Source organism: Drosophila albomicans, chromosome 2R (assembly GCF_009650485.2).
Source record: "Drosophila albomicans strain 15112-1751.03 chromosome 2R, ASM965048v2, whole genome shotgun sequence".
Lineage (NCBI taxonomy): Eukaryota > Metazoa > Arthropoda > Insecta > Diptera > Drosophilidae > Drosophila > Drosophila albomicans.
In genome coordinates, this window is record NC_047631.2 from 31,887,353 (window position 1) to 31,914,018 (window position 26,666).

The 26,666-nt window shown below is 39.6% G+C and overlaps 1 protein-coding gene across 4 annotated transcripts in view; it reads right to left on the bottom strand.

The window, feature by feature from the left end:
- Positions 1–4,323: 4,323 nt before the first annotated feature.
- The window catches only part of LOC117574260 (sialoadhesin), a 79,450-nt gene continuing 57,107 nt past the window's right edge, over positions 4,324–26,666 (bottom strand). Inside the window, exons 8-18 of one of the 4 annotated variants that reach the window (XM_052006675.1) lie at positions 26,350–26,485; positions 24,871–25,007; positions 21,119–21,257; positions 19,492–19,640; positions 18,872–19,022; positions 18,407–18,630; positions 17,041–17,215; positions 14,269–14,575; positions 11,051–11,304; positions 9,741–9,950; positions 4,324–5,496 (exon numbers count right to left, since the gene is read on the bottom strand). In XM_052006675.1, coding sequence (XP_051862635.1) covers positions 5,432–5,496; positions 9,741–9,950; positions 11,051–11,304; positions 14,269–14,575; positions 17,041–17,215; positions 18,407–18,630; positions 18,872–19,022; positions 19,492–19,640; positions 21,119–21,257; positions 24,871–25,007; positions 26,350–26,485 — 1,947 coding nt within the window. In that variant the 3' untranslated portion in view covers positions 4,324–5,431. Of the gene's footprint in view, positions 5,509–5,689; positions 5,713–9,740; positions 9,951–11,050; positions 11,305–14,268; positions 14,576–17,040; positions 17,216–18,406; positions 18,631–18,871; positions 19,023–19,491; positions 19,641–21,118; positions 21,258–24,870; positions 25,008–26,349; positions 26,486–26,666 lie in introns of those variants that run through there. The other 3 variants (XM_034257994.2, XM_034257993.2, XM_034257995.2) reach the window with 3 other exon arrangements.

The following is a 26,666-nucleotide window of genomic DNA, read 5'->3' on the forward strand; positions in this document are numbered from 1 at the left end:
TTTTTTTCAGCATTTTCTTTTTCTTTTTTTTTTTAGCTGCCGCTGCTGCCGTTGTCATTGCTATTGCTATTGCTGTGTACGCTACTAATGCCACAGATAAGCGTTGTTATTAACGCTCGGCTTACCAGCACCAGCAGCAGCAGCAGCATCAGCAGCAGCAGCTTCAGAGTCCTCCTAGTTCCCTTCATCTCCTCCTGTTTGCCTTTTGTCTTCGCTTAAAAGCAACAACAGCAGCAGAACAACAACGACAACAGCAACGACGACGACGACGACGAATGAATAAATGTAAAATATGTACCGTGCATTTCTTTTGGCATTTCAACATTTTTACTTTATTTGCAATTTTATTTACTTGTCTGCGTCCCATTCAAGCTCTGCCTGTGCGCTTACCCAAGGCTTTAAGCGACAGTGCCAGAGCAGCAGCCAGCAGAGGAAAGAGAGAAAACGACAGAGAAAGAGAGGGAGAAAGTGTAAGAGCGAAAGCAAGTCTTCAATTGAAACTAACTTTTAATGTAGCTGTAGATAGATTTGCACTTACTTCGATTATATACGATATATACCAAAAGAAAAGTTATTCCAGTTGTCGGTGCAGGTATTCAGCAGTCGGTGCCTGGAACCATGCGCTGCCAACCACTTCGCATTGAGTGCATTGTAAATGGAGAATAATTGCATTGAGCATGAAGAAAATACAAGAAAAAAAGTGCAGATTTGCAAGAGCAACGCGAATTGAATTTGAAATTCGCTTTATTATAAAATAATAATAATAATACTGAAATATATGTAATAATAATTGGAAATGATTTAAGCAGAAAGCTGATTTCAAGAGTTTACATTTAGATTTAAGCCAGCTGTTGCGAAATAAAACGTTGAAAATGTCCGAAATTGAAGCGTTGTGTTTGTGTTTTGATTTCCATCAGATCCAGAGGAAGAGAGCGAACAAAAGAATTGTGCACGTCATGTCCTTGGCATAGATACGCGAACAGTTGTCGCTCGAGCTGATTGCTCCCTTAACAGTCAGCAGGCAGAGAGCAGACACAGCTGCCAGGCTCAACAACGTTTGTGGCTTGTCAAATTTAAGCTGTCGACCCCGGCCAGGATGTCTACGTTGCAACAACGGGCCATTGATGTGATGATGATTGTGATTGCGATTGTTATGACTCTGCAGCCTGGTCTTCTGTTTGGTTCTCTTGGTTCGTTGCTGTTCGCTTCGTGGGCGTTACAACTCCATTGGCGAGCTTGTCAACAAGAGAGCCCAATAATTGCTGCACTGCATCAATGCTGTTATGGCTTTTCCAGCCCCGTTCTGCCAATTGCACCAGGCTTCTACTTCTGCTCTGCTGTCCTGTCCTACGCTAATTGAATTCAAAGCTGACGTTTATGGTCTCTGGTCCTTCGTTGGTTCTCGTTGGGGGAGCGATGTCAGCCATTTAGTTGGCGCATTAATATTTCAGCAGTTGTGTCCTCAACTAAGCACGCCTTTGTGTATTGTGAACGCCAAAAGATTTGGCCAGCCGACAGTCCTCTAATTTGCCTGCTTGTGCTTCTCCTGCTGCTACTGCTTGTGTGCTTTAAGGTTAAGCATCGACTGTCACATTAAGGCACGCCAGCAACTGCTCAATGCCCTTCCTCACCCTGGACAGCACTTCAATGGACTCTCTCTCTCTCTCTTTGTGCAAATCTGTGGATTTATGTGGCATTAGTTTTGGCTTTTACTCGTAGTACTTTTTCCACATGAAGAGCATGCGACTTCACTCTCAACTTGACTGCAGATGCCACAAAAAACAGTTAAAAATTAACAAAAAATGTGTACAACGAATAATCCTCTTAAGGATTATATCTGCAATTAAAAACGTTTTCCATTTGTATTTGAAAAGAGGTAAACAATAATCTTAAAATATTCATCGATTTATGGAAGTTTTTTGAAGTGTAATATTTAATCTGTTGCTTAACATAGTTATGGAAAATAATTTTCTATGAGTTAGTTACAAATCTCGTCTATTGTAAATCGGTACAATAACCCCCAATTTCTGTGCGCAATAATAACCCGCCAAGTCTAAATAAACTAATTATATATAGTGAAAAAACCGCGAGTGTTTTTATTTTTCGGGAAGCAAACATATTGGACACTTTTTCAGCGCCGCCACAAACAACCACATATGTTGTAATTTATGCTTATATTAAGTTTTAAGTTTTGTGTTCAATATTTAAATATCTTTATGCCACATCACTACTTCACTTTTGCAGAAAAGAAGAAAAAACCCAATTTGGTGAAAGAATACTTTTTCATTTATAACTTATAAATACTATAAAATAAAATAATTAAACTGTTGACCATTGATGTTAGTACCCAGGATAGAAGGGCACCTACATCTACCGATTTGGTTGCGATCAGATACAAATTGTAGGCTATTAAAGATATAATCAATCTGGTATATTTTGAACTCTATAGTATATTTAAATTGTAGTACTATATCAATATACCAAATATAGCCTTCGCTATAATTTAGTATTTAATGCCAGTATATTAATTTGGTATATTTTAAATGTATAAGTTACTGTATCAATATACTAAATATAGCCTTCGCTTTATTTGAGTATTTTTGTCAGTATATTAATTAAATTACCTTATATCTATATACGAAATATAGCTCACGGTATATTATAGATTTTTTCAGTACATAAATTTCTTTTATTTTAAATGTATATCGATATACCATATATAGCCTTCAGAATATATTAGTATTAAGTTAAAATATTTAGTATATTTTTGGTATATTTTAATACAGTATTCAGAATATATTAGTATTAAGTTAAAATATTTAGTATATTTGTGGTATATTTTAATATAGTATTATATAGATATATCAAATATAGTCTTCGGTATTTTTTTGTAATCTTACTATATAATTTTAATATATTTTAAGATTAATACTTAACTGCTTTACTTTTATTAAAAATAGTTTGCAAACACACTCGTCTGTATCTTTCTTGCTTGTTTTGTATAGAACTTGAGAAGTATTCCCACAAAATAAATAAATAGTTACTTACACTTTATAAAGATGACACTGAGTAGAGTAATTTGTGTCCTCTTCAAACTTGCAAGAATATTGAGTAGTTAATCTTCTAAGCTGGGCAGCGATAATTACAAACCTCTCGAAGTGCTTTAGAAAGAGGGGAGAATCTCTAGTGTAACCCATTGAAGGGGTAGCCAAGTTGGATGTGAAAGTTTCGGGACTAATAAATATGCTTTGCAATTCAGCAAACTGGTATTAAATGGTATAAACTGCAGTTGAAAAGTTTGCCAAGAGTTTGCTTCAAATTTCATTGACTTCCATCGGCAGAAGGCAGCAACAGCATTGGTGGCAAGTGTTTTACGAGTAATCCGGAATGCAAGTCAAGTTGCAGCAAGGGGGAAAATTAGAGAAGGGTTGCCGTGTAAATTAATGAAAGCCGACTTAGCTGACCGCCTTTCTGTTGTTTCGATTACACGCTCTGCTCTCAGCGAATGCAGTTAATAGAAGCAAACTTCATTCCTAAGGGGTTTCAGTTTTTTTTTTCTGCTAGCATTAATATCACTTAACCCTTGGGTAAAAGTTTTTGGCGTTTCATTTGCTGTGGGTGTAATTGAAATTGATGAAAATACTTGTGTTTGGTTTTTTAATTCAGTTTATTTATTTTTAAGTATTCATTAATATTATTAACACACTCAGTAGTTTCGGCTTAATTGTAAAATATATTTACCATTTAATTTAAATTTAAATATAAATTTAAGTTTAAGTTTTGGTTTTTGTTTTCGATTTTGTTTGCATTTTTGTTTTGGTTTGTAAATCTAACTTTTGCCTTAAAAACAATCAGTTTAGTTTTAGAGAGACAGAATTAGAGTGAGAGTGAGACCGAAACTCATCGATAGCGACAGCGATAGCGACTGTGAAGGAAAGAGACAGAGAGAGAAAGGGAGGAGAATACTTGGATACTCCTAGGAGACAGTTCGAATTCTCTGTCTGTGTCTTTGGTTTGCCAACAATTCATTTCGACTCGTTTCGGTTCGGTTCCTGCTCTATTTTTGGTATAATTTTAATTTATTTTATTACGCATACGCAGTGTATATTTTGCTAGGCTGCCATTTGGTTTTTCATGTGTGTGTTTGTTTGTGTATTTGATATTCACATTCATATACCAAATGCATGTTTTGTGTATATGAATTATATTTTATTTAAGATTTCATGTCGTTTTTCGTTAGTCGCTCGGTTACTTTAGTTATTTATTTATAACATGTACATACAATGAATTAATTCGTATTATTGTTGTTGCTTCTGCTCGGTTTCTGCTTCGGTTTCTGCTGCCTTAATTTTGTATTTTTGGGCCTGTAATTTATTTAACATTTATTCATTATGCACTTGCGAAGTTTTGTGCTCACTTTTTCCAGCCCAGCCTGGCTTTTGTTATGGTAATGGAATATTCATGAATTCATATATAAATAGTTGCTAACTTGGCCAGCACTTTGCCTATTCACAAATCTATTATGAAAATTGCATAAATTCAATTGCAAATAGACCCCGCCCGCCTCTTGGCCAGTGAACTGAGTATTGGCTAATCAATATTGATATCAGTTTTGCAGTAATAAATTCTTGAATATTACACATACGCACACATCCGTGAATAAATTTACTCCTTTCTCTCCTCCTCCTTCTTCTATATACTATTTATTTATAGTCTACTTGCTATTTGCAATTATGCTCTTGTCCTGGTTTTTCGCTCTTTGAGTCTAAATTTAGTTTTGCCTAGCGACTAAACTTGTTTTACGCCTATCCAACTAGCTTACAAACTAAAATGGTTCATTAATTAAATTTTATTTCAACATTTAAATGCAGTTTGATTAATGGTTGCCCGGTTATCTTCATTCCTCTTTCTTTTTAGTATGTACATTTTGATGTCGAGGCTATTTCTTCTTTTTGATTCTCAACTGTTCGCAGATGGGTGTTAATGTATATATATATAAATGTGTGTGTGTATGTGTGTGTGTAATGATATTTACAAAATTTACTTTTTGATTTCAGTTATTTTTTTCGATTAGAGCACGGCAAAGGCAGACTTATTTTTGTTCATTGCTATTTTTCCCTTACCATTTCCACTTTGATTTCAATTTGCTGTTGTATGTATATATAAATTTTTGTTGTTGTTTCGGCGCACGCAGACAAGGATATATGCATAGAGGATGCACTTATGTTATACCTTTCGACATTAATACATTTAAATTTATGCTAAAAATTTACAGCTATGTACGATAAAATGAAACGCCCGTGAATTACGATGATGCTCTGTTGTTCTTGTTCGTAGTGCATCAGCGTGAACCAGGGCTGCGAATTCCAGATCCAGGGATGAAGGGATTATGTGTGTGTGTGTGTGTGGTAGATATTATTACTTTTTACAATTACTTGAGCGTGGGATCCAGAGTCGTAAATTCCAATTCGCCGCGCGGTAATATCAGATCCGGGTCTGCAATATACACTTTGGTTGGTTGGCATAAAACAAAATCAACAACAATGGCAAGCAGATGAGAGTGTGTGTATGTGTGTGTGTGTTAGTGTATAAGTGTGTGTGTGTTAGATGCGGGAAGAAAAATCAAAAGTACAATTTGTGTTTACCGATTAGTTTTTTTTTGCTTATTTCAATGTTTGTTTATGTTTCGATTTGTTTTTTTTGTTCACAACACTTGCAAAATGACATCATATTTAAAGCAGTTGTAAATTGTTTTGGCAGCAAATAAAACGACAAAATAGAAATGTAGAAAGCAAATGGAAATTGTAACTATTAGCCAAATATCAAAAAAGCGTGACCAACTGTGCGCCGATAAGAGCAACAACAACAACCACAACGACATCGACAACAACAAGTTAACAAATGGACAAACGATAACACACATAAACAATAATAAAATGAACAACAACAACAATGAAATTGTCAGCAGCATATAAATATTAATATTTTTGCAAGGCAACCCTCGTGTCTGGATCGTAAACATAAAATAATTCAACAATTTCTTAATTTTTATCGCACATTTATGTCCGAGAATTCATTTCACGATTGTATTAGTTTCCGAGTGAAACTTAAGCGCCATCTAGCGTTCGTTTGCCATACTTCTCTCTCTTAGTGTGTGTGTCGCCATTTGTTGTTTACGATTTTGCAGTTTGTTATTTGACGCTCTCTTTCTCTGTGTGTTATATTTTATTATTATCGCCTTTTATGTCACATTTGTGTGGCGTCTTTGAGTCATAAAGACGCACAAACTAAAGCAACTGGCGTCAGGCTGTGTATCACACACACACATACACACTCACGCATACTTTCACGCCATGCCTGGCAGCATTAAAAATGTCAAAAGTCGCAAAAATGTTGCAAAGCCCTCGGGTGCCAAAGGCAACGAAAATAAGGCAAAGAGGTGGAAGGCGGAAGCGTCACGACAAATGAATGAACGTTGCCTCTGACATTGAAGTGCCACACAGAGTGTAACCTATGAGAGTGTAAGGGTGTGTGTGTGCGTGTGGCAGCATAGGCCGCATCAACAATGTTGCCAAAGCAAATTGTGCGGCACTTCATGTGGTTCTGCCACAGACATCAAAGTAGATGCCAGGCCAAAGGTCTAAAGCTGAAGCTCAATCTCTAGCTGATGTTGCCATCATTTTTATGGCACGCTTTAAGACGCCTTTAAGTAAACGCTTCAGCCGCAACAACAAATGATGTCTCCTCTCCCTCAAAGAAGAAGCCGGCTATGCGGACTCTGTCTTAACTCTGTCTAATTAGACGAGTGCCGCTGAAGTGCGCAAGAAACCAACACACACACGCTCACGCATAGACAATATGTGTAGCATACATCTTGCGGCACAAGGACGACTACACAAATGTTACCCAGTTGGCGTCCCGACTCTTGACGCGGCGCAGACAAACAAAACAGAACAAGACAAGACAAACAACAGCAGCAACAACATCAGCAAGAGACGCAGCAGCAACAATAAGACAAAAAGTCGAGCAAAATGAATGGTGCAACATGAAATGAAACAAATGTGCACGAAAAAAAAGAGAGAAGAGAAAAAAAGCATACGCAAAAAAGCAAACAAATACACATTCACACACACAAACACATACACACACACAAACACCACTCTACATACATTAATAAGCAGAGCTGAAAAAGTCAAACGCATTTTCTCGACTCGACGACAGTAACTCATGAAGAGGCCAACAACAGCAACAGTAGCAGTAACAGGCATCACCTGCCTTTCAATTTACCAGCTTGGGCCACCTTTTTGAGGCACTGTATGCAATTAAAATTGTTGGCTAATGACAACAGCAACAGCAGCAACATCAGCCATCAGCAATGTCAGCCAGCAATGAGCTCTGACAGGGCGTGTCAGCCAACTTACAAGTTTTGCTCTCTTATACTTATGCGTTTGCTATACGAGAGTAGCTCACTTGCTGGCCCCTAAATTACAGCGCTAAAAGCTGTCTGAATAATGCTCAAAGCGAGTCCATTACTTCTCATATGAAGAAGAGCAGAGAATTGCCGAAGAAAGCCAAGCAAAATACGTGTAGAGTAAAGATAAGAGTTCTGAACTAAATAAGCAGAGTACAAACAAAGCAGCAAAACTTAAATAAGCAGAATAGAAAAAGAAAGAAGTAAGTGATAGAAAATTTAGGAAATAATATTAAAGTAAAAACTAGTTTCTTTTCGAAATGAAAAACAATGCCATCAAATCAAAAAAAAAGAAGAAGTAAATCCTCGAAAATTTAAGAACAAATATTAAAGTAAAAACTAGTTTCGAAATGGAAAGCAGAATGACAAATGCAGTTTGTGCTGCAGAGAAGAAGCAAAAGATAATCAAAAGTGAGAAGAACAAGTGAAGTGAAAGCGCCGCAAAATGAGAGAACGAAGAAAAAAAAAAAGGAGAAGAAACAGTTTAAGCAGCAGCAAGTCAAATGAGAAGTGAAGTGAAGTGAAAGTGCAAAGTTAAATGAGAAGACAAACCAAAGACAAACTTGACCAAAAGTAGAAAATAAAGTGCATTGAAGTAAAGAAATGAATACAAAAAGCAAATTCATTGTTTGCCACCTTTTGGCAGAGTATTCCCCAGTCGATCACACTTATTTTTTTTTTTGCCTGTGGAAGCAACAGTTTCAGTAAGCAAGGCGCACTTTAGTCTCGACTTCAGGAGTTGTTAGTGTCTTGTAAGCAAGTCCAAGTCAACTTGCTTTATGTACCAACTGAGTACAAGGGTGTGTGCGTGTGTGTGTGTGTGTGTGTGTGTGTCAGAGGGCAACTTTGGAGAGGCTTTTACGAGTAAATACAGACATAAGAAGAGCGTTTGACAGTCAAATGTGTGTGAGTTTGCGTGGGAGCAGATGTCAGGCCCCCTCGTACATAAATTAAAAGTTGTCAGAGAGGAACGCCAAAGAGGAGTAAAAGAAGTGGAGGAGGAGGGGGCGGAGAAAACGTACAAATACATGAATAAAGCGAATTAAAACGCTGACAAAATCAAATGTGGCTAATTTGTGACTTTTGAGTTAGGCTGAAATTCCCATTAAGCGCAGATGGAAAATGAGAGGTGAGTTGTGCGCATATAATATTTGAAATAATATCACGTATACGTCACATGTGCACATTAAATAATATTTGCATTTGCCAGGCACAGGAAACGAAGCAAAACGCGTCGCGTACGTATGTGCGTATACGTTATTTTTGCTTTTCGCTTCCTTTTTTTTAATTTAGTTGCTTCGCAATACATAATTGAAAATTATGCAATTCAAAGTTAAAACAAAGTCTACATACAGAGCGCACAAAATAAACAGAGCGCGGAGCAAATTTGTTGCAGTCTCGCAATCTGAGCACACACACTAATGTGCCTGTTATATTTGCATATGCGAGTGTGTGTTGAGTACTCGTAATATGTAGCTAACTTTGTGCTAAAGAGCTTTACCAGAGACAGATAAATACCAATACAAGCCAGAGCTCAACTCAGTATTTGTGATTTTTAAATGCAATATTTAGCAAAGCATAGAAGTAAAGGGCGATTGCAATTACAGGGAATTCTATAAAAGCCAAAGGAGTCGATAAAGGCGCCTGAGTGTCCTTTAATTGTTAGAAAAAAGCTTCTTATTGCCTAGAGGTAAAAGAGCAGAAATCTGCAAACAAAAACTGAGAGGATTTAAATTTGCAAATGCCACACATGCAATAGCAAGCTTTGGTTGCAACAGAAATCCCATCAACAATTAGCAAAATGCCCCAAATTAAAAGAAATTTGTGGCTTTGTTGGCCGAATAAAAGACAGAAAGAGAGAGAGCAAAATGGCAAACGCATATGCCAAATGTCCAGAGAAAGCCAAAAACTCAACAAAAGACAAAAGCGTTGTCAATAGAGCGAGAGAAAGAGAGAGGAGAGGGGAAGAGAAATAGAGGCAACACAGACAAAGCATGACAATTGCGATAAATTAAAATGTGAAATCAAGTAAATTCTTGTGTTTTATTGCATCAGTTTTCAAGCACGACAACTCTTTTGGCTTAATTGAAAAGCTGGTAAAAGCTGTGCCAGGTGCCGGTGTTTAAAACGTGTTCTTCCTCTTCTTTTTCTATACATTTTTGTTGTAGTTGTTGTTGTTGTAGTTTGTTGATTTTGTAATTGTTGTTGTTATGCTGCTCTTGTGGCACAGTGCACAGATTTTGTGTTATATAAAATTGAGTTTGCATACATTTGGGTGGCCAGGCGGCGGCGGAGACGGCGACGGCGGATGCATCGGCCGCATTGGCAGCTGTTGCACAAAGCTTGGCTGCAACTGGCTGTGGCATGGCCACGACCACGTCCGACATTGTGGCAGCTGAGGCAGCACTACGATGGTAACGACGATGGCTGCTCGGCTGACTCGCTGTGGCTGTAACAAGCAAAGGTAGCAGCACATCGCCTACGAGTATACGAAGCGGGGGAAGTAACTTCGTTAGATGGTAAATAAGAGAAAGGGGGCAAGAGGGGGTTACTAAGTGGAGAGAGAGAGAGAGAAAGTTGGGAAACTTGAAAGTTTTACTAAAGTATTTTCGGGTGCACTAGGCTTGCCACTAAATATTACTCGTACTTGTATTTACAGCCTGTAGTTTGATGATTAGTTAAGAGCAACCAACAAAGTCAATACAGAGTCAGAGGCAGACAGAATGTAGAGAGCGAGAAAGGGGGAAGAGTGTGCTACAGGGGAGCTGGCCATGTCAACTAATGGGGGGGTAAACAGGTGAGCTAATCTGTGCACACACATTACACATACGCACTGTGTGCACTTCAAGTGCGGTGCGTCCTACTGCCAGGATACTAAAAATAAATCAATTTACGAGTAAATCGAAACTCTTTATAGATCAAAGCTAATTGCAAAATAGATAGATGGGTAGCGAGAGAGAGAGAGAGGGGGGAAAAGGCAGTGTGAGAACTACTTTACAAAATGAAATGAGAGCCAATTAGTTGACGCACTAAACGACGACATTTAATCCAAGTTGGCACTCCACAGTTGGCCCCATCCAATTGCATTTTCCAGTCGATTTCTACTTTTTGAAAACATGCACTTGACAAAATGAAAACATAAAAACTACAAACTGAATATAATTTTATTAATTTGCTGTGAGTATTTAACTAATCTAAATAATAAGTACTCTTTATACTCTAAATATTATATATACACAGGGCAGGCAATTCATATTGATGATGATGTTTCGCTAAAGTATTTACAGTCGACAAGTTTCAATTCAAATTCAATTCAATTTACGTTTCGTTTCGTTTCGTTGTGATTCAATCAACTTAAACTATGAATACAAATTAATATTAAGTGCGTACTCGAAACAGAACTCAAGAGCTAAAAAGCAAACCAAGTGGGATGCAAGAAAAACAGACACAGAGCAATAGATAGAGAGAGAGAGAGAGAGATAGGGAAAAGAAAGATAACTAGTAAATACTTTAAACTACATTATATGCTAAGGACAGTCAACGACTACAGTTTGTTGAGTATAGATTTTGGAATAGTACCGTTTAGACTGGGCTGCGCGTACTGTATGAAGCTCTCGGAGATGTAATGATGCGGCCCGGCCACGCCCACAATGGCACCTGGACCGCCCAGCGGGGCAACACCGCCCGGACCAACGCCACCGCCGCACAGATGCGATGTGGCCTGATGCGGAGTGATGCGCGCTCGAATCTCCGCCGCTCTTCCGCCGCCCTCCTCCAGCTCGTTCAGCTCGTCCTCCTCAATGTACATCGAGGGCACATCGTTGCGCGCCGGCCTGTGGGAGAGCAATAGAAACAGAAAAAAAAATGAGATCGAGATGAAAAACAAGTCTTACAAATCTATTAAAACTTTTCACACACACACACAGAGAGCAGAGAGTCAGAGACACGCCCTCACTTTGTTGATGCCAGCAAGTTGTTAATAGTTCCCTGGACGATGTCCACATTTACTTTTTTTCTGTTTTGTTTTGTTTTTGCATAGATAGTAGAAAAACAAGTATGAACGCTGCAGTTGAGTGTGCTCAACTGTGAGATACCCGGAGCTCATTTTTATGAAGAGCAAAATAGTTTGGTTTTAATTTCAAAATTACCAAAGTGTATATACCGAAAATATACTAATAATATACCGAAGGCTATTTTGTAAAGGATATTGAATAAAACCAAAATAGTTTGGCATTAATTTAAAATATACCAAATTATAATACCACAAAGTTACTAAAAATATACCAATATACCAACATATTTAGTATATTAATATTTTTAAATATACCAAATTAATATACCACAGAAATTATAAAAATATATTAACGGTTATATTTGGTATATTAATATGTTTTGAAATATACCACAAAAATACTGAAATATACCGACGGATATAATTGGTATATTTGTGTACTAAATATATACCAAAGTCTATTTTGTAAGGTATATTGAATACATCCGAAATAGTTTGGTATTAATTTAAAATATACCAAATTATTATACCGCAAAATTACTAAAAGTATACATAATACCATATTTGGTATATTATTATTCTTTAAATATACCGCATTAATTTACCTCAGAAAATCTAAAAATATATCAACGGTTGTATTTGGTATATTAATATATTTTAAAATATACCACAAAAATACTGAAATATACCAACGGCTGTATACCATAGATTGCCAAATATACCATACAAAAGTATTTCTTCAATAACTTTACAATTATTCTCTGAGTGCTAACAAATTTTCATGAATCTTAAAGACTAGCTTTTAAATTACGCTTGCTTGAGTTATATCTCTATCTCTTATAATCTATGAGATCTAGATATTAATACGGACGGACAGACAGACGCGCTCTGATCAGAGTTGCCTCCTTCTGCCTGTTACACTCATTTCCTGGAGGCACAAAGTTATAATACCCTTCTACCCAACGGGTAGCGGGTATAAAAATAAACAGGCTAAGCGATGGCACAGCTCACCTCAGCTCGCAAGTCAAAGTTGATGTCTTTGGGGAGCAACTGCTTGTGCAACTTTTGCCGAGGGCATTTTTTCAATTTAATCGCGTATACGCAGCGTGCACCTTGGCACATTCAATAAACTATTGCTTATGAGAGCAAACTCTCCTCCCCGGTGAATGCTAATTAAAGCAAACTCTTATCAGTTGCAACTTTGCCACACACACACATACACACACAAACATGCACAGAGTATGTGCAAATATTTGCGCTAATACTTTTGCCACAAAAGGCAAATCATTAAAATTTATGCACTGGCGCACCTGAAAATGTAGCAAACGCGAGAAGGGAAACAGTTGCCAGACAGACTGAGAGACAGCTGTTTAAAATGTTGCGAAATTCTGTGTATGTAACATATTTATGTGTGTGTGTGTGTGTGTGGCATGCCACGAGCTGACATAATGTGCTTATGTTTGGCAATGGTCAAAGCCAAAGCCGAAGCTCACAATTTGCAGTGGCAGCATTTAATGACCCGCATTTTCGGGTCGCGCTTTGATGTGACGCCCAATCAACTGACTGTCGCAATTTTAATTAATATTTGGCCAAGCGCACAGTGGGGCAGAAATGAAAGAAAAGTCGAAGGTGCCAAAAAGGCCAGAGCATGAATCAGATAATCTCAGATACGATTAAGTGGCAGCATCAATATGAAGTACAGCTAAATAGAGAAAGAAAGGGAGAAGGAGGTAGGAGGAAAGAAAGAGGTAGATAGAAAGGAAGAAGAGGGGGAAGAGAGGTAGGAAGAGAGCGACACACACAAAGTGCGTTGTGGCTGCGACAGCAAGTGCAAGTTTGTCTTTCATTAGCCTCAACTGGCACCTGGCCGCAGACGACAGTTGACAGAGTCCGCAGAGAGGAAGAGACAAGAGAGGTTGGTAAAGAGGAAAGAAGGGAAGAGGTAGCTGGGACAGGCTAAGCAGCTGCTTAATTATCTACTCGTTGCTGGTGCGACCTTTTCAAAGTAAACGCTGATTTCTTATCTTAAATGAAACTCACTTGGCACTGCGGCAAGCGGGAAAGCGGCTTCCGTTTCCGCTGCAGAGACACAGCAGGAATATATGTGTAGGTGTATATGTGTGTGTGTGTGTGTGAGGAGGATAAAAGGGTGTCGTTCATTTTGATTCTTTTGCCAGCTCTTTTGTGGGTCGTAGTCAGGTGCAGGTTTAATTAATTTAATTACAGTCTAAGCATAATTTAGTGGGCAGTTGCGTGAACTTCGTTTAGCCTTCGTTCGTTCGTTTGTTCACTGCTGCGGGCTAATCGATTCGACCATTCCAGCCCAGTTGCCTAATGAACCCAGACACCCAACTCAGCCTCTTTCGATTTCGTTTTCGCTTTGATTAAAGCGTAGAAAACTTTAAAGACATTGATTATGCATGCATTTCGTCTTTACTTTAATTACATTGTATGAGCGCAGAAAAGTATGCTACAATTATTTCCACTTTATTTTGCCTTCTGCTGCCTGCGTTCTACACGTGCGCCACATAAATAATGCTGTAATTATTTCTGCACACACACACACACACACACGGAGTAGCAGCCACAGCACGGCACAACAATTTCATTATTAGTTTTTATATACGCTCCACTGAAAACAATAACAGCAAGACAACAAAGGCGGTCGAAAGTGAACGTTACGTATACGACTAGCAGACACGCTATGAACTATATTTTGTACACAATCATATGGAAGTTAAACCCCTTACGAACCACCTCTTACAGGGTATTTAGTGGCACTTACCGCATGCTCTTGCGCACTTCCTGCGGCTCAGGTGGCCGCGGCCGATGCCGACAGACAACAACGATGCCGGCCACGATAATTGACGTCACAATGACGACGCCTATCGCCACAACGGCGGCGAGTATCAGCAGCGTCGATTGCTTCTCCGGTCCGCTGCCAATGCTGGCGCCAGCGCCGACGCCAACCGACGAGAGACCGCCGCCACCGCCCCCAACGCCGCCTCCCTTGCCGTTGCCACCAACGATGCCGCCGCCCACATGATGCGTGGTTTCCGCGGGCGTCGGATCCTCCGAGAGTATGGATTCATCTGTAAGAGAGAAGACGAAAGAAAGTGGGTCGCACGTTAGCCATCAAATAGTAGTTTTATATGAAGGTGGAGAGAGGGAGAAGAGGGGAGAGAGAGTCTGCACAATGATTTGTTATTTGCTCGAAATTAGTTTGATATGGTTTGCTTTTTCCTTTTGCCATTTTATTTATTTGTTTTGTTTCATACGTTGTTCGCCGTGCTTTTTGCTTAACTGATTGCTTTAACTGTGTTTGTGTTTGTCCGTTTGTACGTGGGGATTTTGTGTCGTTGTGTTGTCGTGGCAAATTGTGTTGAAAATTGAAATTAGCCAAATTGGGCAATCGACGTGAGGGTCGAGCGACGACCTTGACTCAAGGCAAAAGCTTTAATTGCTGCCGCTTTGCTGCTGTTGTTGTTGTTGGCCAATCAAGCATCTTATTGGCAGAAAAGCTTTTGCCAATTATTATGAACATGTGAGAGGCATTGTTTATATTTATTAGATTTGCCAGGCTAAAGATGAGCCAGCGGAAATTGCAACTGTTTGCGAGATGATGATCCCTGTGGCAAGATTTATGCGATACATTCGTTTATGTCAGCCCAATCCAAGCGAGTCCAGCAGCAGCAACAGAAGCAGCAGCTGCCTCACCTGCCTCCGTTGTTATGCAGCATTTCCGCTCCATTTGCGAGTTGAAACAGTGCCAAGAGTGTGTGGCATGTGGCAAGTGGCAGAGCGAGCATTTAAGTGGAAATTGCCTACACCTGCGGCTCAATTTCAGTTTTTTCTCGTTTCGTTTCAATTTCGCTTAACCAGTTACCAGTTGCTTAGCAAATGAGCGTTTTGGCTTTTGGTTGATTGTAATTTTCGGGCAACGTCTTTTGTTTTTTCCATCTAATAAATGCTCTTGTTATTTTTTGCCATTTTCTCAATTTGATTTTTTTTTCCTTTTTGGCTGGCATAAACTGATTTCAAAATCAGCAGCAGCAAAAATCAGCGTCAAGCGTCGACGGATTTGCTATTATTCACACGTAAATATTGTTACTTCACCTTCGTTCCTGTCTTGAGAATTTATTACCACACACAGCCAGAGATCGTGAATAGAAAGAGAAGGGGAGGAGGAGGGGAAAGAAATCCCAGGCAATGTGTAAATAATAGAAATTGCGTAGGCGCCACAGCGCTGCCACTGTTAAAATTTCGCATAAATTATTTGCGCTCGCCTTCGGGGGATCCTTTTGCGTAGTCCTTGGCCTCGACATTGTTCGTTCGTTCTCTCTCTCTTTCTCTGTGTGTGTCTATGGCTCTTTGGTAATTACAGTTATTGTGTCGACGCGCACAGTTTCTGGCCTTAATGCGACCGCATAATGCTGACAGACTGACACAGAGACAGACAGAGAGTGAGAGAGTGGCAACTAACCCATTCGATGCTGAACTTTGCCACTGACCTGGCATATAATTGAACATTTGCGTATCAAATACAATTAGGTGCATTAAATTGGGTAATACGTATGTGTGATTTATGGTCGAAGATGGCAGCGTTAAGGCAAATGGAAAACGGCGAAACCGAATGGCCAAACAATGCGGTAAGCGACGCAGAGCGCAGCGCAACGCAAAATGAAAATGAAAACGGTAATGGAAATGCAGATAAAAATAAAAATCAGCATGAAAATAATGACAACGTAGTGTTCGTTGTTGCTGTTGTTGTTATTGTTACGCGCTGAGTGCGAATGCCGAATGTTGAATGCGAGGCGAACAATAAAAGCAAAGTGTCTACGGCGTCTGCCGTTAAGCAAAACGAAAATTGAAGCAATTTCGCTTTTGCCTTTGCTCGATGGGTATGAAATAAAGAAAGGCATTGCCAATGACACACACACACACACACACTGAGACACACATACACAGCTGTCGTTATGTCGTTAAGCATGGGTAAAATGAAGAGGCTGAAGCGGCACGCCCTTGCGTATACGTAATATGCTCACTCTCTCTCTCTCCTTCGCTCTCTCTGTCTGTGTGCCTTCGCATTGATGGAAAATGCTGAAATGCTTTACGCATCGCTGCATAACTCAGTCAGTGGATTAGAAAAGGGCGGCCTCAACGCCCACACACATACGGCAGTCAGGACATCAGGTTGCCTTTTTCCTTGTTTCCAGCAAGCACACATAGAAAGTTTTCGCGGCGGCTGATTGAAGACGATTTCCTTGAACTTGCGTTGATTTGAAAATGCACTGAAGCGTTGAATTAGACACAGCCAACAACAGTTGAACTACTAGTAACGGGAGCATCAGCTTCAACTACCCAACTCAGTCAAGTTTATTGGCTCTGGCCAGTGGCAAGTGACCCAGCAGCCAACAGGCAAATTCAGGCTCTGGCAATTGGCGAATATTTTGGCACACTTTACTGCCATGTTTTTGTGCTTCACTCGCTCTCTCTGTCTCTCTTTGGGTTATTCGTTTAGTCGGTTAGTCGGTTACTTGGGCTATACTATACTCACCATATGGTCCCAGTTGTGCAGCCACGCGCACACGTTCAATCACCACCGGCGGCTCGCTGCGTCCCTTGGCGTTAACGGCATAAACTAAAAATTGATATTCACGTCCCGGCTCTAAATTATTCAAACGAAATTGTGGACTGTTCTCCTGCATTCGAAAGATGGGTGCAGATGTAGCCTGGAAAAAATCGAGCATATACAAAAGATAAAGTTGAAAAACAAAAAACAGGCCATAAACAGAGAATTCTCTTTTTGCTTGCGAGATAACCAGTTGACAGTCGAAGCGATACACGTATCTCGTGTGTGCTTAATAATATGCTGGACATATGGCCGAGCGCTGTAAAGTATGCTATGTTTATTTGTTGCCAACTTTTGTCGTTGCCCCAAACTTTGGGCACAGAGCTGAGCAACACAGCCCATAAATAATTATTCATGCCTAAAAATGTGCGTGTGTGCGAGAAAGAGAGAGAAAGAGATAGAGACACTCGGCTGCTGCAGTGGGACACATTGTTCTGTTCTGTCTGGGAAATTTTAAACTGAATATCCGTTTGCCGTAATGGGACACAATCGAGTGAGCTTCGTTGGTTACGCACAAATTCCCACTCAAGTAAGCGTAAGTAATTTATGTTGTCCTTGCGGCGCATTTGCCACTCGCCTTCGTCCCCTTCTCCTTCTCTTCCATCCAAGCTGCTGTCAATGTGTCTCCTCTCGCTCTCTGTCACTGTCTCTGCTTGCCATTTTTATCTAGCGTAAAACTTTAAAGCTGCAAACGTCCAACATTGGTCAACGTTCATGTCCTGCTCGTCATTTCTCTCCCCTCTCTCTCTCTCTCTCTCTCTCTCTCTTTCTCGCAGCATCTGCATCTCTGTCGCTTCTTTGCGCTTGGCTACTTTGCTAATAAACTCGACTCGCCTCGCCTCGCCAAACCAAACCAAGCTGAAGCCCAAGTTGCCTCACTCCCCAGGCACTTCTCCCTGCTCCTCTCCCCCCTGCCCCACTCCATGCTTGCTGCTGCTGAAAGCAACCAAACGAAATGAAATGAAATTTTCATATGATATTCTCTTTTACGAGTGACAGAGATAATTTAATAACTCAGCATGTGTTTGGCTTATGGATGAGTCCAGGCTTGGCCTTCCCTCCCCTCCTTTCACCCTCCCCCATTCAGTTGGTTAAACTGTGTGCCTACAACTTGGCAACTTATAGCATTAATTACGTTGTCCTTTTTACGCTTGAGCTGAGCGTCTGCTCCAAAATCATATTTATTAATAATTCAAGCGGAAAAGTCAGAAAGGACAAGCGCACACTAATTGACCAACGTTCACTTCCTCACTCCATATGCGAATGCTTCAATTGAATCCTTTTCACTCACCTGATCATTCAACGTGGATATCTCATTGTCCGCATTGCCAAGCGTTTCACCGAATTGCCCGCCTCGGTTGCCAGCCGATGATGATTCGCTGGCATAAAGCAAATCGCCGCCCACAACCTCGAGCATAAAGTACTGCGAGAGTCCGCCATCGCTGCCAGCGACACAGACCACCTCGAGGACGGTATCGTTGCGGAGTTCACAGGCCTTGGGTGCCTCGGGTGCATCTGCAAATGGTAGGGATTGATAGTCGCAGTCATAATGATAGTCAGCTGCATTTTGGGGCTGGGTAAATAAAGGTGTGGCTTGAGGCATGGCCACAGTTTGCATTAATGATGCCGTTGCACTCCAATTATGTAAGTAGATCCTTAGGTGTGCATAATAGATACCCACATCGACACCAGACAACGTCTTGTTTAAATTGCACACAATACAGAGGAGAGAAGAAGGGAAATTTACTGTACTTACTTGCTGGCAATATGTGGACGAGACATGGCGCCGTCTGTCTGCCAACCACATTGCTGGCCCAGCAGGCTAGAGTTATTAGCTCGGAGTCGGTTTGCGGCAGATACGTCATAGTGCTGGTGAGGCCATTCGATTGTATCCTCGAGTTGAGCACCTGCAAACCGAAAAAAGGATTACTCAAAATCAAATCGGGTTTTATCGGGCAATGCAAACATTGTGTGTTCAGTTGGGATTCTCGAAATAACTTTTGCGGTAAATGAATTACTTTATTTATAGTTCAAGCTTTGCACTTTCTGTCTGTATCTCTCTCCGGCTTCTTTGCATTTCAAATGAAAAGTTGCCTAACAGAAACCACAAACTTCTTTTTCGGCCAGCTGATGCTGCTCGACCAAAGCACAATTTATACATTTTGATTAAATTTTAATTCAGTCACGTACAAAGTTGCCAGTTGCCCCAATCTGAGTTGCTGTCCCCAAGTATTTAACACAAGTTTTGCTAATAGCTCTGCACCCTTTTTCTTTCCACAACTGAATCAATAATTTCAACTCAGTCCCCGTTTCTTTGTCCTTTAATTACAGTTCAACTCGAAGTTTTTCGGTATGCAATTGTGAGTTGTAACTTACCGGCGACACGTTGCGTGTATTGTTGTAGGTCCAACTGAATCTCACCGACTCGGGCGGATCGGCGTCCACCTCGCATTTGACCTGTATCGAGTGCATGTTGATGGCTCCAATCGAGGTTTGCTCTGTGCCTGGTTTACAACGTGGCGAGACTGAAAAATACAAAGCAAAAAAAATGAAAACACAAATCGCAAAGGCTCAAAAATGTGAGGGAGATGAGAAAAAAAGAAATCGTTAAGCCGCATAAAAAAGTTTTTCATTTTTTTTTTTTTTTAAATTTGCTTTTAGCTTTCAAATATGAAAGGAGCGAGCAGGAAAACAGTCTGCACGTCTCTGGAGCTTAGCAGCACACTGAACAGCCGGAGAATACACAAAAAGAGGCTAAATCCAAGAAGGAAGTCGAGCCTGATACATAGCCTTGGGCATAGTAATTAACATGTTTCCGTTTCATGAACGTGAGGACTTTCCAAGCCTGCTGTTGTTGTTGTCGTTGTGCCCCAGCACATGCATAAAAGAGCGCAGAGACTGAGAGTGTGAGTGTGAGCAGGTATTGAAGAAGATGTTGTCGAGTTTACTTTCACTTGCAAGCTGCCTGCTGTAAAATGAGACCAGATACGATACAAGTACACACGGAAGTTGTGCTCTAGCCCAGGGCCAAGTCTGTCTCTGGAAATTACACACACACACACACATATGTATATGTTATATCTATATACTTCAGTGCGCCTTTAAAATGTAAGTCACGCCAAGACTGATAAGTATTTGAAGCTTTATTACTTCGCCTCGCTGTTATCGCAGCTCAACGTCTGCAGCATATTGTGCTTCACTTCCTGTTGCACTTGTTGCTCGTGAAACTTTCATAATTTCACAAAATATAAACTACTTAAACTGTCGTACTGCATTTCCGTTTGAAAAATGCAGCAGTTTCCTTTCTAGATTTCCGGCCAGGCAACATTTCTTTTTCGCAAAGGTAAAACGAGAATTGATTTCAATGTTGCTGTTGGATAAGCTGCTACTCTGATTTATTTAGTTCAATCGCCGCTTTATGCAATGCACATTAATCACAAGATGAAAAATTTGCCAAGCGCTTGGCCCAAAGGCTCAAAAGGCAGCACAACACACTTCACACTCAAAGCGAGTTGACTTTGCTTCGACTCAGCTCAGCTCAGCGACTCGACGTGAGGTTTATGAAAAAGTTGGCAGGGCAAAAATTGCCAGTTAAATTTATAGGCAAAAGTTTTGCGTGTAAATCAATGGCGGTTATTTAGACTGGCGGCAACAACAATTTTACAATTGTAAACAAGCACGCGCACGCACACTCACACACACACACACACACACACACACATACATATACACACTCAGTTATGGGTTTGGCCATGCATCATTTCTAAGCAATTTCCTCATCCGCTGCAAAAGTTGGCAACTTTAATATTTTTTGTCGTTGTTGCTGCTGCTGCTGCAGCAGTTGATTTTATTTTGCAACTTCCGTTTCCGTTCCGCCATGTTATTTCATCATATTGTATTCGCAGTGCTCTCCTCTCTCTCTATTACAATAAACTTGCAACTATATTGTGGCACATATACGTTGTTGTTGTTGTGTGGCAGCTGGCAAAAGCTGCTTACTTACACTGCACTTTTAGTGTGAGACTCGAGCTGCGCGTCTCCCCCTCGGTGTTCGTTGCCCCGCAAGCATACGCTCCTGCGCTCTCCCGCTCCAGCTGTGTCAAGTGCATGATTTCCGTGCTCTCGCCAGACATACGCATGCCCTGCAAAGAAACAAAAACGAGAAAAACAAACAACCATATCAGCATAAAATATAATATTCCAAACGAAAAGAAACAAATAAGAAAGTTACTGTTGAGTGTGCTCGACGGTGAAATACCTGCTACACATTTTGAATAATGTGATATTCATTTTAAAATATACAAAATTAACATACAGCAAAAATACTAAGAATATACCATATTCTGTATTTGATATATTGATATAATACTTTGTTCAAAACAAAACTGTGCGGTGTTCGATTTAAAATATACCAAATTAATATACTGCAAAAATACTAAATATATACCATGGAGTATAATTGGTATATTCATATAGTACTCAATTCAACCCAAAATTGTAGTATTAATTTTAATATATACTAAATTAATATACCGCAAAATACTAAGAATTTACCATATGCTATAATTGGTATATTTATATATTAATTTATTCAAATCAAAGCAGAGCGGCATTTATCTTAAAATATACCAAGTTAATATACCGCAAAAATACTGAAAATATACCATAGTCTGTATTTGGTATATTGATATAATATTTCATTCAAAGCAAAACTGTGTGATATTCGTTTTAAAATATACCAAATTAATATACTGCAAAAATACTGAAAATATACTAACGGTAGTAGCTGATATCTCGATATAGTACTTCATTGAAAGCAAAACTGTGCGGTATTATTTTAAAACATACCAAATGTATATACCGTGAAAATACTAAAAATATACCATAGCCCATATTTGGTATATTGATATATTACTCCATTCAAAATATAACTGCGGTATAAATTTTAAAATATATCAAATTCATACACCACAAAAATACTAAAAATATACCAAAGGCTATCTTTGGTATATTGACATAGTACTTCTTTCACATATACCTTCTACCCTATGGATACCGGGTATACAAAGTTGTCAGAGAAAGAGCGAAATATATTGTATAGAAGACGCTGCGAGTTCATTTGCAAATTGTAAATTGTTTTTCTGTCAAAGGCTTTTGATTAAAGTTTTCGAATAAAGGCGAAAATTATTGCAGCACAAGCCTCTTATTTGTATAAAATATATTGTAGATAAAGCACTCAATTATTAAACAATTTAAATTGAACACGAAACCAGATTTAACCACATTGAAGATGAGAATTTTTCGATATATTTATTTCAGTAGTGTCACAGTAAATTCACACTCGATTCCGAGCTATTAATTAAACATATTTGTAATGTATAAAATATGGTATATTTAAAATTACCTTGGCTCCGTTTTCAATGGCTCTCAATAACTATTTATTTCTATAAATTTAATGAATATTTTTAAACAGTCAACAAAAAAAAGAAGCTGCTTCTGTGATATTTTTTTGCCATCATTTATTTAAACATTCCTGCTTTTGTGTCATTAACATACAACATCAGAAGCTAGTAATATTATGATGATACTTGGTAATAATATGCTGCATGCAAAACACTGTCAAGTGTTTCAAATATTCAATTGCAAATCGCATTATGGTCGCTCTGCATTTGAGTGCAGCTTTTACCTCTCATTCAATTGTTGAAATTGTATTTTGCAAGCTCTGCTAGATTTTATTTTTGCTCTCCCGCTCTCCCTTCACATTTCTTGTGCCACCCACTCAATTAACTGAAATGCAATGTGGCTTTGCATAAAATAAAATTTCAAATTAATTTTCCATAATTTTTCGTTCAACGATGAAAATGAAGTGTCATTTGTGCAGCTGTCAAAACTTGAATTGAATATCGTAAATTCACACGCATTCATATGTATTTAAAATATTTGTAAGTTGCATTTCAATTGTCTGATAAAATACTCTATAAAAAGCATAAATTATTTACGATTAGCTACATTACATTTTATATTCAGTAATATTTAAACGCTTATGTTATAGGGTATCAATTAGTCTAACACTCTCTCTCTCTCTCTGAACTTTTTTGCTTGGGGAAATATTGAATACAATTTTCATAATATGTTAATTTGCAAAATGAATTAAAATGCAATGTTGTTAACCATCAGAGGCATAGAGAAAGCTAATTGCCGATGCATTACATAATGTATTTTTAATGCATTTACTGCCGTCTACTTAACAGCAACATGCACAGCAAAACGCACAGCAAAACGCACAGCAACTGACAACTGACAACCGTCAACAGGCCGCAGCTATTAAATAAATATAGAAAATATTGTTTATAATCATATTAAAAGTGTTGCCAGCTTAGTTGACATTAAGTATATATTTTTATACGTGAAGTGTCCTTCAGATTGTAAAAGCAGAAATGTCAAGGGAACAACTCAACTTTGAATTGCATAACTTGATATGAAGGCTCTTGTTTGAGCTACACAATTGATAAATATGTTCTATACATTGAGCAAAAATCTAGATTGAAAAGTAGATTGCAAATTTTCATTCAAGATTTTATATCTTCGAAATTTTTTCACTCTTGAAGCAATATTAAAATCTAATTGTACAATTTTGATCGTGATTTAAGAATAAACCTTGAATTTTGAAATGTTAAAATCTTGATTCAAGATTTTATTCTTGATCTTAGCACGCTTTTTCTTTTTGTGTAGTAGTTGCATATTAAATAAAAGAATTTTTTTAGCTAAACAATTGAATTGCTGGTTAACAATATAAAAATCATATGCCATATTTCATTCTGAAAAGTTTTCGGGTTAAAAAACAAATCTCAGCTGCTGCCGGAATTGCGAAAGTAAACTGGCAACAACCAAAGTTGTTCAGTTGTTGCTCTTTTGTGCACATTTGGCGCATCGTTTTTCATAATTTTTGCGAATGTTTCATTTGTGAATGGACGAAAGGTCGAAAAGTCGCATTGCCTTAAATATTGCAAAGTTTTTTTTTTCGGATTTTCAGTCACAATGGCTTCAAGTAATTTGTTAAATGTGAAGCGAGAGAGCGAACACTGGCTGAATAAAGCCAAAAGAAATATGATTTTGTGGTGTGCCATGAAAAATGATGATGTGTTCATGTGAACAAAACTGTCAAAGGATGTCAAAACCTTGACTGTTTAGTTATAACAACGGCCACAATACATCTTTTTGGGAGCCGAACAATGATGGTCAAGCTTTGTGGCTTTAATGCGATTATGAATGAAAGACGAATGCCACATGGCCAAAAAGGTTGCTCAGTAGGGGGTGACTGAAATCTGGCTTACATGTCGTATGATTAATGCTTAAATAATTTGTAATACGAACTGGGCTTCAATTAAAGGCATCATGAAGCAATTATGTGCATTCAATCTTATATATCAAGTATACGTTGAAATAGTGCAGAAACTTTTCCCTTCGACCATAGAAGGCATTTTGGGGGCGTGGCCGGCCCACTTGGTAACCCAATAGGCCACATATTTTGCGCCTGGCCGAGTGTTTGTCGAGGGTTGCCCGCAGCGTTTGGAAATTTTGGCGTTGCAAACAATTTCGGTAAATTAAATTAAACCGCAAAGTGTCTGCTTAAGTTGCCACAAGAATGTCGACAGCTTCTCAAACATTCCCCCTAAACCAAAACAATTGATAATAAAAATTGCCAAAGTGTCTGGCTACTTGATAGGCGTCAGCAGTTGTTCGCTCGCTACTTACGTTCTTGAACCAGGAGTAGCTGGTGACCGGAGGCCTCGCATCAGCACGACACTTGAACGTGACATTTTGGCCCTCGGCACGTGTAACCATACGACTGGGATCCTCGTTGGCCAAATGCACCGACACGGTGGGCGGATCTGTGTATAAAAGAGAGAGAGAAGAGAATAGAAATAAAGTATGTAAGTGGAGGAGGCGGCGCGTCAAATCTAATGAGCGCTACAAATAGCCGGATAAAAGTCCAAATAATAAACGCAAATGGCTCATAAGGTGAGGCCCCACAACACAGCCGGTCAGCCAGCCTCTTTGGCCATTGCGTAATGTAGTTAACTCAAGCTGCTGCCGCTGCTTCTGTTGTTGCTTCTCTTGGTCAGTCTGGTGTTGCCTTGGGGGCAGCCTTTCTTTATATTTTCTGCTTTCTTTGCAGTGCCGCTTGGCTGCACATCCTTTACGGGACACACGGCCTGCTTTTGGCCATAAGCCAAATGGGTCTATTAGTTACGGTTGTAAAAATCTAATACGCGGCCCACCGAGAGCATGAGGGTGGAGGCGAGGGCGGAGACTGGCGCCAGCAGCGCGTCATATCCGGCCGCCATCTTGTGTGGGGACAAAACTATGGCGGCGCGTCTCTCGCTTTCGGAGTCGTCAGCAAAAATTGCTGACGTTTATGGTGAATTATTAAAAATGCCGCACAAAATTAAACTGAAATGAAGTTCGGCTTGAGGTCGAGCAAGGAGCAAGCTCCTTCTTGAGCTTCTTCTGAGTGCAGGTAATTTAATTTCGTTGTTGCCCTTTGCCTCTTGCTCGTGGCTTGTGGCACGACTGATTGTTGCCTGTTGCCATGCGACTGAGTGACGGAGTTGCGGACTCGCAGGCAGGAGTAATGTAAATCGGAAGCCGGAAGCGGATGTTGCCAATATTATGGGCGGGCTAGGCGAAAAATGAGTGCAGGAAACATAACAGTGAAAATTTAATCAAGCCAAGTCGAAGCAGTCCGCAATGCAAAAGGCCAACAGCCAACATCCAACGAGCAACAAGCACCAACAACCACAACGAACAATCATGACGACGATGATGATGATGCTCTCTCTGTATGTGTTCGTTTGTGTGTGGCTGTTGGTTGTGGATGCTGATGACAACATGACTGCATTTCATAAGCCGCTTAGAGCGTACCAACAGGTGAATCTGTTGGCCTTGGGGCCAAGCTAGGCCTATGGGGTGTGTGTGTGTGCTCAGTTGCCCTAATCAAATTATGTTGCTCTGGCCCTAATACGCTTCTAATTGGACTTGCCTCGGCGGAAAGTGCTTTCAGCAACACGCACACACCAAGACAAAGCTAAAGCCAGCAGCATGCTGACACATAAGCCTCTCACTCTCTCTCTATATATCTCTGCTGTGTGTGTTGCGTATTGTTGACATAATTGAAAGTATGACCAGAGTTCATTCAGCAGCAGCAACAGTTCTTCTATGGTTGGTACTTACATGCCACACGTATGATACGTTTGTCCTCGATGGCGCCGCCAGAGAACCAGGGATTCGTAGCGCGACACGTCAGCTCCGCATTGTCGTTCTCCGAAGTCACCTTCAGCGTGAGAATGCTCGTCGTGATATTCGCATCCTGTAGGGGAAAAAATATAACAATAGCAGACATTAGTTAAAGCAGAAGCTGATACAAAATAGTTCCACATAAAAGCAAGCAAATAGTTGAGCCTAAAAGTAGGCAACACAATTGTGTATGGGGCAAACAGCAAATAGTTCAGCTTAAAAGTAGGCAACACATTGTGTACAAGTTGCGTATT